At 43.3% G+C, this 16675-nt stretch overlaps 1 protein-coding gene across 12 annotated transcripts in view; it reads left to right on the plus strand.

The window, feature by feature from the left end:
• Nucleotides 1-16675, plus strand: part of RBFOX2 (RNA binding fox-1 homolog 2) — a 275300-nt gene that overhangs the window by 72119 nt on the left and 186506 nt on the right. For all 12 annotated transcript variants that reach the window (XM_029953601.1, XM_029953603.1, XM_029953608.1 and 9 more), the window contains exon 2: nt 13127-13177. In XM_029953601.1, the coding sequence (XP_029809461.1) occupies nt 13127-13177 (51 nt within the window). The remainder of the gene's footprint in view (nt 1-13126; nt 13178-16675) is intronic.

Raw genomic sequence — 16675 nt, forward strand, 5'->3', positions numbered from 1 at the left:
GTGTTTTAGTTCCTTCAGAAGTATTGCTAAGTTCTGTGAAGAAAACGAGATACCATAGTAGAGACCCAGCAGGGACTTCTGTGTCAGACCTGGATTTGTGTTATTGCAGGCAAATTGCATAGTTTCCTGAGCTTCCATTTTCCTACCATAGAGAGAGACATCACAGAGTTTAATGTGAATACCAAGTAATAAGGTATAGAACACAGGACACGTAGTGTCTGCCCTGTGTATAGTGAGTGGCTGTTAACATTTTGTTTCAGCTCATCTGTATCAGGAAGTAAAGAGAACTCGAAAGAGTAGCAGTTGTAATATAGTAGTAGCTATAATACAGTGTAATATGTATCATATATGTAATATATATATTCTTATTATATTGTATTACATTATACATGCTGTCACAGTACATCTGCTGCTCTTACAAGTTCTCTTTACTCCCTGATACAATATCATTGATATAATTAATATATAATAGCAGTTACCCATAGGGCTGAGATAAGGCACCAAAGGAAGGGCCGACCTCCCCTACCCCAGGGGCTGAGATCTAGACTTGGTTGGAGAGGGCATGGCTGTGTTTTTCTAAGTGGCAGAGAAGTAAGTCCCAGTGATGTCGGATCTGCAGAACTTGTTGGAACTCTACCTTTTTAAAAGTTGCCAGAAATCTGCCTTCTAGGGTGCAGGTTATCCCTATTCTCTGAAAGTAGAGCGTTCCTATGAAATTTTGTAATCCAAAATGGACTAAAGTGAAGAAATGATTACTATTAATGTACATGGGGAAATTTTTGAGCATTTCTAGACTCCCCAAATAACTTCTCTTAGGTGTTTTTGGTACCTTTGGACATGCAATGCTAACTGATGCACAAAATAAAGATAAAGCACAGAGGCTCACAGATACAGGTCAGAGATGCAGTGGCTCGATGCTGTGACGCTGAGTGTGGTTTCCTGGGAGGGAGTGTGGTGGTGGCACTGTCTCGGTAATGGCATGCTCCAGAACGGACACTGAAGACTGGGCGCTTTTTGCCTTTCTTTGGGAAAGTGAAAATCCTCTCTGGATTTCTTTCAGTTAGCAAAAACAGATAGCAACGTAGGTTTTTCTTTAAAGCAAAGTGGTTTAAGATACGTGTTCAGAAGGAGGAGGATACCAGTCTTGGAAAGCTGTTGACAGGGAGCTGTCTTACCAGAGGTCCTGTGTGTATACCAGACCAAGGGGGCTCCTGGGGGAAGGTGCTGGTGGTGGGGTGCTGCTGCCCGCTTCTTTTGCTACAGGAGCTGGAAGGCAGGACAGGCCCTTGTCTTGTGGGAAACTGCTGAGAAAGCACATTGGGACCTGGAAGCAAAACCCTTCCCCCTAAAATGTATTCCTGTGCCCTCTACTGACACAGCTTGGCGTCATGCACACTGTCAGAGGAACATACTTAAAAGGCTCAGATCCATTTCAGAGAGCAGGCAAAAAGGTGTGTTTGGAGCTGAGAGTCAGCTCATTGATAAGCAGCACTTGGGCAGAATGCATATTTAATTCTAGGTGCTCAGAAACCAGGAAGAAGACAGCAAGTAGAGATCTAAGGTACCCCAATATCAGTAAGCCACGTGCAGAAACCCCTAGATTTGAACACTTACCTTACACCATATGTGAAAATTAGCTCAGAATAGATCTAAGACCTAAACACAAGAGCTGAAACTGTAAAATTCTTCACAAAAGACATGGGTAAATCTTCATGACCTTGGATTTGGCAGTAGATTCTTAGATATGACACTGAAAGCACAGATTAAAAAAAAACAACAACAACAGATAAATTGAACTTCATGAAAATGAAAAACTTCTGTGGTTCAAAGGATACATCTCATCAACAGCATGGAAAGTAGCCCCAAATGGGAGGAAATATTTATAAATCATTTCTCTAATAAGGGATTAATATCCAAAATACTTAAAGAACTCCTACAATGCAGTAACAACCAAACAGGTCTAGGGAGTCTCATGGTGGATGTCTTGGCCACCAGCAGCTTTGCTCCATAACTAATCGGAGACAAGGCAGTTTTGTGGTAAAGGGGAAAAAAATAGCTGGTTGACAGTTTGCTTTGACAGTAGTTGGCTTCATCAAGTGGTTGATAGTTTGGTTTCATTTCTCTATCGACATAGTACTCCCATTTTAATGATACTATATAAGTCTCAGCCATCCTTGTAGTCCATATAGTGGTGTAGTTTCAAACCCTTATTTCCCAAAGAACTTTGTAATCTTTGTCAACAAACATGTGACAGGATGTCAAGAACAACAGTGTAAAAGGCTTTCATGATGCAGGACAGAGTCTAGTTATAAATAGACACTCAAGTATTTGGAAATGGACATCTCTTTTAATGAAGGAAGAAGTTTTAGTGAAAGAAAAAGTGAGATGCTGAACAAGAAGACCAGTCAGGAAGAAAAAAAAAGGTAAACAACTAAGCATAATACGATGAATGAAAGAATGAAAGACTTGGAAGACAAGTGCTAGGTATAATCCACAAAATAAAATCAGTTGTTTGAACAGTATTGCTATGAATCTGTGCTATACACTTTGAATGTATTCAGGTATTTTGTATTTCCGAGTAGTCTTTTCAATTTTATTACTCATTTTTCTTGTTTCTTTATGTCCTTTTTGATGAATGTCTCTCTTATTTTTGGTGAATGTATCTTTTATGGCAAAATTGCTTTATGGCCACTTAGTTATTCAGTGAAAGTGCAGAAAAAATGCTTGTGGCCATATTATGGTGAAAATACCAGACATGAAAAAAACAAACAGCCCGATTAACAATTGGCAAAGGTGGGGGACGGGCTGGGTTGGTTCAGTTGGTTAAGCGTCCGACTCGTGATTTCAGCTCAGGTCATGATCTCATGGTTTGTGAGTTTGAACCCCGCATCAGGCTCTGCACTGACAGTGCAGGACCTGCTTGGGTTTCTCTCTCTCACTCTCTCTCAGCTTCTCCCCTGCTCGTTCGCACACGCACGCTCTTTCTTTCTCTCACAGAATAAAAAAATAAACTTAAAATTGGTAAAGGACTTGAACTGACATTTCTTGGAAGAAGATACACAGATGGCCAGTAAGCACTTGAAATGATGCTCAGGGTCACTAATCATAGGGGCAGTGCAAACCGAGACCACAACGAGATAATACTTCACACTCATTAGAATGGTCATTGTAAAAAACAAACAGAAACCAGAAAATAAGTGTCGTCAAGGATGTGGGGAAATAGGAAGTCTTGTGTATGGCTGGTGGGAATGTAAAATGGTGCAACTGTGGGGGGAAAGGGGTATACGATTCCTTAAAATATTAAACATAGAATTGCCAATAATCCAGCCATTCTGCTTCTGTATGTACATCCACCTAAGTGAAAGCAGGGACTCTGGCAGATATTTGCACACCCACGTTCATAGTAGCCAAAAGGTAGAAGCCACCCAATGAACACAAACAGATGAATAGTTAAATAAAAGGGGTCTAATCCATACAGTGCAATGTCAGCCGTAAAAAGAAGGGTATTCTGACTTAGGCTACATTGTGGATGAACTTGAATACCCTGTGGTAAGTAAAATTAACCAGTTACAAAACATTATGGTTCCACTTACCTGAGGCTCCTAGAGTGGTAAGTTTACGGAGACAAAGTAGAATGGGGGTTGCCGGGGATAGGGGGAGGGGAGAGTGGGGTGTTTAAGGAGTATTGAGTCATTTGGAGAAAGTTCTGGAGATGGACGCTGGTGATGGTCATACAACAGCCTGCATGTACTTAATGCCACAGAACCGTACACTTAAAAATGGTTGAAATGGTAAATTTTATATTATTTATATTTAACAACAGTTTTTTAAAAAAAATTCTTGTGGCCGCCCTCACTGTGTGTTACATCCGGGAGACTGAGGACTTTGACCAGAGTCACACAGTTCCACGGTGGCACAGCCAGCTGTCTCACTCCCGAAGCCCGTGCTTTCTCTGCTGCTTCACGGATGGCGCTCCTTACAAGAGCAGTTAGCCGACTCTGAGGCATCAACAGCGTCTATGATTTGAGAGTCCAGGGTTCTAGGCTGTAGGTTCTCTTTTCTGTCTGCTATGTTGAGTGACTGAGGACAGAGTACTTCTCTTTCAGTGTCAGCTCCCTCACCTGCAAGAAAAGGGTTTTGATTGTCTATCTCTTTGAAATCTGTGACTGTTCTTGAAAAGAGGACATTTTAGTGAAAGGAGGGCTGCCAGGACCCAGGATATCTCTGTGTCTGCTTTTAACATGAAACTTATTACTTACACTAGGGCATTTTTTTTTAACTTAAAGAAAAGACGGTGTTTGGGGTGAGAGGTGGGGAGTATAACAAAGCGCTGTCGTCAGTGGTCTTGATCGGGGTGAGTAGAGTAAATGATGTCTTATTGTAGTGGAGCTTGAAAGCTTGGTTTCCCAGTTACCAGTTGCATTGATGTTGGGACTGGGTTGTTAGACACCCCCAGATTCATCTCCCTTCTAAGTCTTCATCTTAAATCTGGGTACTTTGAATCCTGGATGGCTTGGAAGCAGAATGACGCCCTGTGGTTGCTTAGCAATCAGTCTTCCTGAGCCAAAGATTCTTACTGCTGGTACTGGTTTGGCACGCAATAGCATATGAATTTAGGGGACATCTTCAGTTCCTGTGGTCTTCTTTCCATGTCCATGCTTGGAAACCAGTTTGGCTGCAAAACAAGGTAGTGAAATATCTTAGGAAACTTTTCCAGCCAGTATGGTTTAATCAATCTTCCTTTGGTTGTTAAATGTGCATAGGGTGATGTGAAGTTCATTTTCAACTACAAATAAATCCCGTGAAAAACCTGGACTTGTTACCATTGCCCAAGTTTTGTTTGTAGAGAACAGCTTTGTTTCTTTACTTTGTTTCTTTTTACTTTTCCTCTCCCCAGATTGCCTGGTGGCAGGAACTTACTTTGTTACATTCTCAACATTTTTCTTCCCCTTTCATTTTGTGAAATGGGTTTGATTTTGTAAGACACAAAAGAAAGATAACCCGGTGAGTTTTAATTTTTTTTTATTATTATTTGATGCGACTTCATTGTGCATTTCCAAGTTTCTACACCCTGCTCCTAGACAGTCCTCATCAGTGATAGAAGCCAATGAGAAATACCCTTGTAATAAATCTCTGGATGTTGAATATGCAATCTATTCAGCAGGTGAAACCCGGGGATATTGGCAGAGGGTGTCCTCCATAGGCTCCTGTTAACGTTTTATGGATCTTTCTGTTGCTTAGGGGTTATGGCTAGAGTGTTTGATCATTATTGTATTTCTGTAGGAATGTAGGGAGTTTTTGATCTTCAGTGTTGTTAATTTCTCCTAACACTTCTTTTATAACTGTATTTTAAATATTCTTAAGGAAAGGTGCCTGGGTGACTCCTTTGGTTGACTGTCTGACTCTTGATTTCAGCTCGGGTCCTGATTGTGGATCAAGCCCTGCGTTGGTTGGTCTCCATGCTGAGTGTGGAGTCTGCTTCCCTACACTCTCCTCTTTCTGAAAAATAAAAATAAAAATAAATGCTTAAGGAAACTGTACCTTTTGCTTATCCTCTCAAGCGTGGTGTCTTGGGTACTTTATGCATGGGCAGATGTTTGGCTCATCATTCCGAAATGATACTTACTGATCTTCAGAATCATTTAGGAAAAAGTAGCTTTAGAAACACGGTGTCTTTTAAACATGCATCAGGCAGTCACAGTGCCGAGGTGTGGTCCTGCAGTGAGCTCCCACCCCCATTTCCACACACACTGTTCCAGAAGATCTTCTGGAGGCCGGAGGTTTGTTGTTGGTTATGGGGTCAGTCACATTCTCTTGTAATTATCGTAAGTCCAAGCTCAAGACAAGGACATCGACAATTCTCTTGTAAGGCAATTGTTCGGTCACTCAGACTGAGTAAAGGAAGGATTCTTTGGCTTACGTGGATTTTCAAACATAGGTGCACGTGGGAGCTTCTGAGCCGCCTGTGAGAGAATACAAAAGGCAGGTGCTGTTTTTCTTCTCTACACACAGGGCCCACCGCAGTTGCTCTATTTAACCGTGACTTAAGGGGCCTTCTGTTACAGGCATGCTAGCCAGAAGCTTCTAAACAGGTTTACTTGCTGACCTCTGTGGTCACTAAGGATTCTTGTGGTTGGTATTTTATTTCTTATTTCTTTTTTTTATTTTCGAGCAGCCTCCGTGCCTACACAGAGTTCGTTTTGAACTCTTCCGGTCTCGTGCGGCCAGAACGCTTGCTTACGTGGGCCCGCGCCCCGCTGCCGCAGCCTGTGCTCTTGGAGTTCACCACGTCCGGTTTCTAGCCTGACTGTTCCACGAGGCTGCCTTGTAATTCTGTCTCTCCTTGAAATATCAGTTATTCTCACGCTGATTAAAAGCTCAGATCTGCACCCCGTGGGCCGACAACACTGCCCCAGGGCCAGAGGAGGGCCCCTTAACTGCGGTCACCGAGCAGTGGAGGTACTGGGCACAGAGTGGCGGCACCTCAGCCACTGCCATTACTAGCTCCTGGCCGTGAGCAGACCACCTCATCTTTCTGAGATTCAGTCTTGGTGTCTGTAAAATGAGGGTTATAAAATCCATTTTCTGCATCGTGAGGACTAACTAGGACTATATGAAGGTGTTTTTGTAAGTTATAAAACACTGCGGAACACTGGTAATGGTGACTTTTTTTTAGTTCTTCATAATGTTCCAATTAATATGTGAATTTTACACGTTGTAAAATTGAAACGTTCTGATAAGGCATGCCCTCTCCGCCTTCTCAGAACTTACTCTTCTCCCTGGAGGTAACCCCTCTGCATTTAGTAAACTGGACATTTATTTACCTGTTATTATGCACACAGAAATGCCTCTTAGGAAAATAGCACAGTATTCTGCTGTGATTCAGTATGACTTGAGATAGTTCATAGAGGTTTTACCTTTTTTTTGAAAGCTTGCGCAGGGGCGCTGAAATCATACAATAGCACTGTTTCTCATTATTACCGGAGACGGAGGCTCTTTCCAGTTCTTTGCTGTTACAAACAGCAGTGTGTTGAAAGTCTTTGCACACGATTCTCTGAGCACATGTACAGGTCATTGTCTAGAGTGGCTGTGTAGGTCGGAGATAGGAAATTACAAGAAGGTATGTGCATTCAGCATTTTAATGATTATTGTCAAATAGCTTTCCAAAGCAGCGGTCTCTGTGTGCTTCTGTTCCTACTATTCGATGTGAAGGTGCCTATTCAGTCTTCTTTTTGCTAACTCGTGACATTTTCATTTTCATTTTTGCCAGTCTCATCAGTGAAAAATGATACCTTGAGTCCAAAAGAACATTCATAGACAGCGTGGTTTGTGAGTGTAAACAAAAAGCATAACTGGAAACAGTTTAAAAATCTATTAAAAGGAAAATAAGATGAGTAAATAAATTGTGACATAGTCATAAGCTATAATACCAAACAGTAGTCACGGTTAATGACCGATGGTAACATTCTTTTTTTTTTTTTTTTTTTTTTGGTTAACATTCATAAGGGGAGTTGAATCTCATAGTTTCGAGCAAAAAAAGGAAATCGCTAAAGAATACATACAATAGGACCCATTTTTTAAAAAATATCTTTTATTTATTTTTGAGAGACAGAGAGAGACAGTGCGAGCAGGGGAGGGTCAGAAAGAGACGGAGACACAGAATCTGAAGACAGACTCCAGGCTCTGAGCTAGCTGTCAGCACAGAGCCTGACACAGGGCTCGAACCCACGAACCATGAGATCATGACCTGAGCTGAAGCCAGATGCTCAACCGACTGAGCCACCCAGGTGCCCCGACCCATTTTTATAAATTAAAATATATGCAAAGTTAATGCAGTTTGAAGGGACAGATTTCTACATGATAAAGTTAAGAAGGAGAGCAAGCCTTTGTCATCAAGTGTAGGCCACTTTCAGAGAGACAGAGTTTCTGAAGGCTGGTGAGTTCCAAGGAGCCTTATCTGAGCGATGGGGAACAGAGATGACCTTGACTTGGTTGAGGCCCGTGAAGGAGCAAATCCATTTCCTCTGACATGTGTGTCCGTGCAACCTATTTTATCGGTCTTTGCTGTTAAACTTCCTTTTCTTTTCTTTTAACTTTGTTTGTTTGTTTGTTTGTTTGTTTGTTTGGAGAGAGTGCACAGGGGAGGGGAGAGAGGGAGAGAAGGAATCCCAAGCAGGCTTGGAAGCCTGGAGCCCAAGATGGGGCTTGACCTGATGACATGAGGTCAAGACTTGAGCTGAAATCAGGAGTCTGACACTCAACCAACTAAGCAACCCAATTGAGCCCCTTTTGCTGTTAAAGTTTCTGACAATACCGGCTTATAAGAATGTGGTTTTTTTTTTCTCCTTATAAAAGTTCTCTGCATTGCTGAACTTAAGAATAGAGTTTATATATGGGATATTCTTTGGGAATGATGAATGCTAATTTTGCTTTTGGGTGTTTTTCTCATTATTTATTTATTGTTTTTAAGTTTACTTGTTTATTTTGAGGGAAAGAGAAGGCAGCATGAGCAGGCAAGGGGCAGAGAGAGAGGGAGAGAGAGAGAGAGTCCTAAGCAGGCCCCTTGCTATCAGCACATGGAATGTGACACGAGGCTCAATCCCCCGTCAGCCTTGTTACCTAAGCTGAAATAGAGAGTTGGACACTCACCTGACTGAACCACCCAGGTGCCCCTCCATTGCTTTCTCAAATTTTGTGGAGTAGTTATTACAAAAGAGAACTTGGTAAAATGGAAAGAACAGGGGCTTTGGAATCCAACAGACCTGGGTTGATAGTTTTTCCCCCCACTTAGTACCTATGCTTTATTATCTTCTTTTTGCTGCTTTCTCTTCCTCTTACTCTCCATCCTGAAACTATACCTGGATTTACTTGCTCAGTATCTAGCAGTTACCATCACCTTTATCATTATGATTGTTAAAATTCATAGGGAATGATGTCAAAGTGAATTACAGAATCCTGAACAAATAGGGCACTTGGGGATTTCAGAAGGAGCCCCGTTCTTTTTGTCATAGTTTAAGCTGTATGTCTCCCCTGTAAAAATTGGTGTGAAAGTAGCTAACACTGCCTATTTATTATTACTATTATTAAACAACAGGTTGATTGACATTGAACTCACAGACCATGGGGCTCCTGGGTGGCTCATTCGGTTTGAGTGTCCGACTCCTGATTTTGGGTCAGGTCATGATGCCAGGATGATGGGATTGAGCCCTGCATTGGGTTCTGTGCTGAGTGTAGAGTCTGCTTAAGATTCTCTCTCTCGCTCTCTCTCGCTCGCTCTTTCTCGCTCTCTCTCGCTCTCTCTCGCTCCCTTTCCCACCCCACACCTCTTCCTTGCTGCACGCTCTGTAAAATTTAATAAAAGGGGAGACACCTGGGTGCCTCAGTCAGTTAAGTGTTCGACTTCAGCTCAGGTCATGATGTCACGGTTTGTGGGTTGGAGCCCGTCAGGCTTAGTGCTGCCAGCTCAGAGCCTGGAGCCTGCTTCCGATTCTGGGTCTCCCTCTCTCTCTGCCCCTCCCCTGCTCGCACTCTGTCACTCTCTGTCTCTCTCTCAAAAATAAATACATGCTAAAAAAAAAAAAAAAGAATTCGCAGACCATAAATCTCACCCTTTTAAATTGATTTTAGTAGTTTTTAGTGTTTTGGCAGTTGTTAGTATAATCATAAAGTTGTACATCTGTCATCACTAATTCAGGAACATTGTCACCACCAAAGACAAACCCATTACCTGTTACCACTCATTTCCCATTCCGCCCTTTTATCCCCTGGAGCTGCTAATCTCTTTTCTTTCTCTATGGATTTGTCCAGTGTGAATGTTTCATATAAATGGAGTCATACAATTTGCTGCCTTTGTTTTTTTTTTTCTCCCACTTAGCATGGTGTTTTCCAGAGGATCCGTGTTGTATCAGTACTTCATTTCTTTGTATTGCCCAATAACATTCAGTTATGGATATATCATACTTTACTTATGCATTCAGCATTAGTGGACATTTGGATTGTTTCAAGTTTTTGGCGATCATGAAGTAAAGCTGCTATGTATGTTCCTGAAATAAAGTTTTGTGTGGATATGTGTTTTCATTTTTCTTCCTTTCACCTAGAGTAGAATCGCCGGGTCATGTGGTAATTCTGTTTTAGCATTTGGAGGGGCTGCCAGACTGTTTCCAGAGTGCCTGCACCATCTTACAGTCCGGCCAGCAGTGTAGGGGAGTCGGGGTTCTCCACCTCCTCAATAAAGTTCCTTTTTTCCCATAACAGGTGTGATGTGTTTTCTCATTGCAGTTTTGATTTGCATTTCGCTAATGAGTAACGGTGGTGAGCATCTTTTCGTATACTTACTGGCCATTTGTACATCTTCTTTGGAGAACTTCCTATGCAAATCCTTCCCCATCTTAAAATTTGGGTTGTCTTTTTAAGAGCTCTTTATGTGTTCTGAGTACAGGCCTCTTATTAGGCATATGGCTTGCAGTATTTACTCCCATTCTGTGAGTTGTCTTTTCATTTACTTGATGGAGTCCCTTCAGATTATTGAGGTATAGTTGACCTACAACTGTGTAGAAGTTGGAGGTGTACAGGTTTAGATTTGGTGCATGTATATATTGGGAAGTGACTACCAGCACAGCGTTAGCTAACACCTGCCTCATGTCACAGAATTGCCATTTATTTTTTATGGTGAGAACATTTAAGACCTACTTTTTTGGGAACTTTTTTTATTTTAACATTTATTTATTTTTGAGAAGGCGGGAGGGTCAGAGAGAGAGGGAGAGAGAAGATCTGAAACAGGGGTCTGCACTGACAGCAGAGAGCCCGATGCCGACCTTGAACTCAAGAACGATGAGATCATGACCTGAGCTGATGTTGGACGCTTAACTGGCTGAACTACCCAGGCACTCCTTCTTTTTCTTCAGCAGTTGAGTCCACCCTGGCACCCCTTCTTTTTCTTTTTTAAAGTTGAGTTGTAGTGGGGGGGCAGAGAGAGAAGGGGAGAGAGAATATCCCAATTGGGTTCCCCGCTGTCAGCACGAGCCAAAGCGGGGCTCCATCTCCCAAACTGTGAGAACATGACCTGAGCCAAACCAAGAGTTGGATGCTTAACCACCTGAGCCTCTCAGGAATCCTGCATCTCTCAAGTACATAACACTAGTATTACTAACTATCATCACTATGTTAGGCAGGAAATTCCCAGAATTGATGGTATCCTTTGAGTCCCAGAAGTTTTTTATTTTGTTGAAGCCAATTCATCTGTTGTTTCCTTTGTCACTTATGTTTTTGGTGTCGTACTGAAGAAGCTGTTGCCTAACCAGAAGTCATGAAGATTTACTTCTGTGTTTCCTTCTAAGAGTTTTCTAGTTGTAGGTCTGTGATCTGTTTTGAGTTAGTTTTCTGTATGGTATGAGATAGCGTTTAACTTCATTCTTTTACATGTGGGTATCCATTTGTTTCACCGTTCGTTGGAGTGTTCTTTCCTTCTTTGATTTTCTTGGCGTCCTCTTCAAAAACCAGTTCATTATAGTTTTAAGGGGTGTAGCCCATTGATCGGTAGGTCTGTTCCTTAGGCGAGTAGCACTATGTTGATGCTTATAGCCTTGCAGGAAGCTTTGAAGTCGGAGACATGAGTCCCTCAGCTTTACTCTTCCTCCTCAGGATTATTTTGGTACCTATGATTTTTCAAGGCTATTATCTTTGGTGTGCTTTCTCTGCGGAGACTTCATTTATAAACGTCCAAAATAGAGACTAGGAATCCAAAAGGAGAGCCTGGATTGTCTGTGATTGAATCAGTGACGGATGGCAAGATAGCCTTGCTTATTGAGTTCCATGTATGTGTTTCTTCATGGTTTTGTGTGCCCACCGCGTGTTAGACGCTGTGCTAGATTGCAGGCAGACTGCGACGGACAGGCACGGCGTCTCTGCAGCGAGCTTTTGTTGGCGCCTGGCTTTCATGGTTTTGAAAACAGTGCGGGTATTTGATTATCAGAGGCAAGGATCTAATCAAAGCAGGTGGACCATTGGTTGGAAAGTGCCCTCTTGCCATAATGAAGGTCCCATCCGTGAAAATTCGTACCTTGTTAATCTGTCAGTCGGAATGAAAGTCTAAATGGATGGAAGATGAAGGGTGAATATCTTCCGGGTAGCCGTGTTGAGCACACTGAAACAAATTACAAAAGCATGTTCTCATTTATACTTTTATGTGCCCGCGTTTCTCTCCCCATTTAAAAGTTCACTTGAAGACAAGGGCCTTGTGTTACTTATCTTTCTTACTGATGACTATGAATCATCATCTATACATGTACATATAACGGTACTTAGAAAATATTAGGTGTTCAGTGTATGTTGACTAAGTCACTGAATGGGCCAAGCCATGAACAAGTGCTCATACCATATGACCTTATACTAGTAGGGTTTGCATAGCTTTTATTGACTATCATTCTTGCCTTCAAGGATTTTGATTTAGTGGTTAACGTGAAGGTGAGACACTCAATATGATATACTTTTGCAAAAGTAAGATTGTCATACATAATATGAAAAGGAAATTGTACAAATAGCCTACATACATTTTAATATGTACATGGTCGGAGTCACTTGGATCCCTGGAGTGATACAGGGTGAGAGAGGAAGCGATTTGATGTAGGGTTCAAAGAGCTGAAGGAACGCATATTGATAGGGGGGCGTGGCTAAAACTTCCAGGCCAAGAGGTGGTTCTCAGTAGGGGTGGTACTGTTAAGCCAGGAGACTTCTGGAAATGTGTGGGCATTTTGGGTTGTCCTAGTGTTCAGGATTGCTGGTGGCCTTTAGTGGTTAAGGGCCAGGGAAGTGGAGCTAGGAGTTGATTTGCCCCACATCTCAGTGGCTCCCTGTTTGAGGTGTACTGAAAAGGGAGCAGACTTAGCTGTACACGGAGGAAAACAGTGTTCACGAGTAGTGTTTTGAAGCAAATACGATTTATTTGTTTGGCTTAGTTTTTGCTATTGTAGAGGGTGCTGGCTGGCAGGGCCATGGTTAGAGTGGAAGATAGTGATAGGACATCTTCGGAACTGTTGCAGGAATTTAGATTTGACCAGTTTGGATGATTTTGATGATTCTTAAACATTTTCTTTTGTCTTATAGTTTGATTTTCTTCTTTTTCTCTTAGAACGAGCCTCTGACTCCAGGTTATCATGGATTCCCAGCACGGGACGGCCAGGTTAGTATCTGCTGTTTATAACTCAGATGGTGTGTGTGTGTGTGTGTGTGTGTGTGTGTGTGTGTGTGTGTGTGTTCGTGTGTGTTCATGTGTGTGTTTGTTCTAAGGGTGCTCTGGTAGAGACCATTTCCGGAAAGTATTTTGGAGACTGACATGGTTAGTTTCAACAGTGAATTTACATTTAGAGATACAAATAAAAGACATTTTTTTAATCCTAAAAGAATTGTAATCATGTTCCTGAAATTGTGGATGTTACAGGGGAAAAAAATCAGGCAGGCACAGACATAACTGCTTTTGTTTTTTTCTTCTCCAGGCTGTTACAGTAATTTTGAAACCTGGTTTTCTGTCTTGTAATTCTAAGTGGTGGGCTTGTCTCTTAATTCTCTGCCGCTTAGCTCCTGCCTGCACAGATATTTTTTGAGTCCTTGCAATAATCTGCAATAAAAAAATTCCATTCTTCTTCCTGGGGGAATTCAGCCTTATGGTTTTAATCAGGAAGGCTGGCTTGAGAGAGGGAAGTTTCTGCGTTTCTTTGTTACATTGGGAGGAGGATTGGAAAAAAGCCCAGGCCCTCGTGTGGGTTAGAGCAGCCCTGCGCCCTGTGAGATGTCCTCTGGGCAGCTTAGGTGAGTGTATAGATTGCCTTCCGTGTCCTTCTGCTGTTGGAAAGCCTTGAGCAGATGAGGCAGAAGTTGAGTTAGGGTAGAGGAACACGTCAAGGTGCCCCGGGGAAATGCTGTGGCCTGAGATGCCTGCCCTCTGAGATGTAACCTCCTTGGAGCACCCCGGGGGCTCAGCCAGTTAAGTGTCTGACTCCTGATACCAGATCAGGTCATGATCTCATGGTTCGTGGGATCGAGCCCTGCGTTGGACTCGGTGCCGACAGTGCAGAGCCTGCTTGGGATTCTCTGTCCCTCTCTCTGCCCCTCCCCCACTTGCTTGCACATGTGGGTGCTGGGTTGGCATCAGAATGGCCCCAGGTAGGGAAGGGAGAAACGGGGGGGGGGGGGGAGTGTTGTTCATCTCCATGTTTATCTCCCAGCGAGATCTCACTGTTGAAATTGAAGTTTGTCCCTAAGGAAGCTTTTGTTAAAAGATACATTTACTTCAAATCTTTTTTTTAAATTTATTTTTTGTTTTTATTATTTTGAGAGAGAGAGCACGAACAGGGGAGAGCGGCAGAGGGAGGGAGAGAAGCAGGCTCCATGCTCAGCACAGAGGCACCCCCATGTCCCTGGGATCGTGACCTGAGCCAAAATCAAGAGTTGGACATCCAGCCGACTGAGCCTCCCAAGCGCCCCTCAAGTCTAAAGAATATAGAGGATTTTTTTCTTTCTCTCTGGTTTGGGTCCGGTCTGGAGCTCTTTTAACAAGCTGTGGACTTTATGCCCTGTGACAGCAGTTCTAGATCTTGGCCGTCTATCAGAAAAAGTACTACCGCCTAGAGATCCAGCCCCCAGAGACTCTGACTAAGGGCCTGAGCGTGTGTTTAGTCCTTCACCTAGTTAGAAATACCTACAGGCGATGCTGCTTTGCAGAGTACTGCAGTCCTGGGGGCTGCTTTAAAGGAGTGACACGTTCTGTGTCCTCCTGTGCGTTTCACCAGGACCTTTGAAACACAAAGGATCATGGGCAGTCTCTATCTACTCTGGCCCACCAATGCGTATGTTTACTTATTTATAAAATGTTGCTTATTTTGGAGATAGGCTTATTTTAGATGTAGGAAGGTAAGACTAATTGAAGTAAAGTGTGGGCATAGGCGTACTGAGTTTAAAAGGATCTGAAAGGTACTGTATAATGCTGTGTTCTTCCCCTGGGGATTACAGATCAATAAGAAACTAAGCAGAAGGAATGAAGAGGAGTTTGTTAAAAGCGCAGAAGTCTCGTTGCTTGGAACTCCTTTATTTGTCCTTTCTCTTGCGGTCGGAATGCACTCCTGTAACTTGCGCACTCCTTACTCACACAGTCTCTGCTGTAGGCCTGTGCAGACCCTTTTGCCATAGTTTAAAGCTGCTAATTTACTTTCAGGCACGTTCTGATGGTGACAGGTTTATTTTAGTTTATTTTCTTGGGCTTTATTTTGTTCTCTGACTGGATCTTTGAGTTAGAGATCTTAGAGCAGTGCAAACAGGCAAATATTGAATGGCTGCTTGTTGTATTTGATGAATGCAGAATCCAAATGAGTCCCGCTAATTAATGCGCCTAACCTTGTGAACCCTCACTTTGTGCGCTGAGATTTGGGAGGCATGTATCAGTGTGCCACACTGGTCACTAAATAGCCTGAGCTGGGCAGAAACTGAACTTGCGCTCCTTACATCTCCCCAGAGTGGTTTGGCTCAGCAAATCCAGGTGCCAGGGGGGCAACGGGAAGGTGGATTTTAATTGTGTGTCTTTATTTGCCTTCCTTATTCTTTTGCTGTTGCTTTCTAAACAGATAGGAACCTGTCCCCAGACAGGATGTTTTTAAATCAGCATCTCATGGAGATTTTAAAAGAGAAAATTACAATCCTGATCTAGAACACAGTCTTCCGTGTTTCCTCCCTTCGTCCTCACAGTCACCTTTTGAAATAAAGCAGGAAAATGAGGCACCCAGAGATAAAGTGACTTATGCAAGGAAACCACACAAGTTAGTTGCTACAAAAGAACTGAACTTTTCTTCTCCCTGTGCGGGACCTTTCCTCCATGCCGGGGATTACTGCTCACAAAGGGAAGAATGTGGCCGTGTGCATGCGTACCTGCTCACGCCCATGCCTCATTTGTCTTTTGGGGGCTTCGTAGGCCTCTGGAAGCTCAGCCACAGATCTAGAAGTACGTGACCCCTGTACGTCAGGGTTAGTGCCCCTGGGTTCCTTAGCACTAGGCATGCCAGCGTCTCCGTGTTCAGTGGCCTTTCTCAGGGTGTTATGTAAGCGCCCGCCAACACGTTTGAACTGGAAACCTGTGCAGGAAAGGAAGGGAAAACACCACCTGCTACCTGGTAGAGGTTGTGCTTGTTTATGTGCGGTTACCTCAGCCTCCTTTCCCAGGTAGCAAGTTTTATGGGGTGACAGCCCAGTACGCCCATAAAGCCGTCCCCAGCACCTCCCCCCCCCACCCAGTGCCCACCTATGAGCTCTCTGCGTGGAAGTGGAGGAGACGGACATGGTCCACGTCTGCAAAGTGAAAACCAGCTCAGAAAGCCTGACTGAGGGTCGCATCTGAGGCCATGGCAGTTCGGGTTGACGGTTCGAGAAAGTGGCTTAGATTCCTAGCTGTTTCTTTGTGGTTGAGGTATATGTGCAGGTGCTTAGTTGAGTGTTGATGAAGTCTGGAGGACCTTGTTGAGCTGCTTTTCAGTGCGGGAACATGGTGGTATTAGCTCCAGGGTTTGTAGATAGGAGGGCCGTAGTTCTGCCCAGCAAGCTCCCTGTTTTGCTACCACTGTTTATTTAGGACCGCTTTCAGGGGGCTCCTGGAGAGCACAGCAGGAGTCCCAAGCCCAGCCCCTTGCCACCTCTC

This window comes from Suricata suricatta, chromosome 10 (assembly GCF_006229205.1).
Source record: "Suricata suricatta isolate VVHF042 chromosome 10, meerkat_22Aug2017_6uvM2_HiC, whole genome shotgun sequence".
NCBI classification, from domain to species: Eukaryota; Metazoa; Chordata; class Mammalia; order Carnivora; family Herpestidae; genus Suricata; species Suricata suricatta.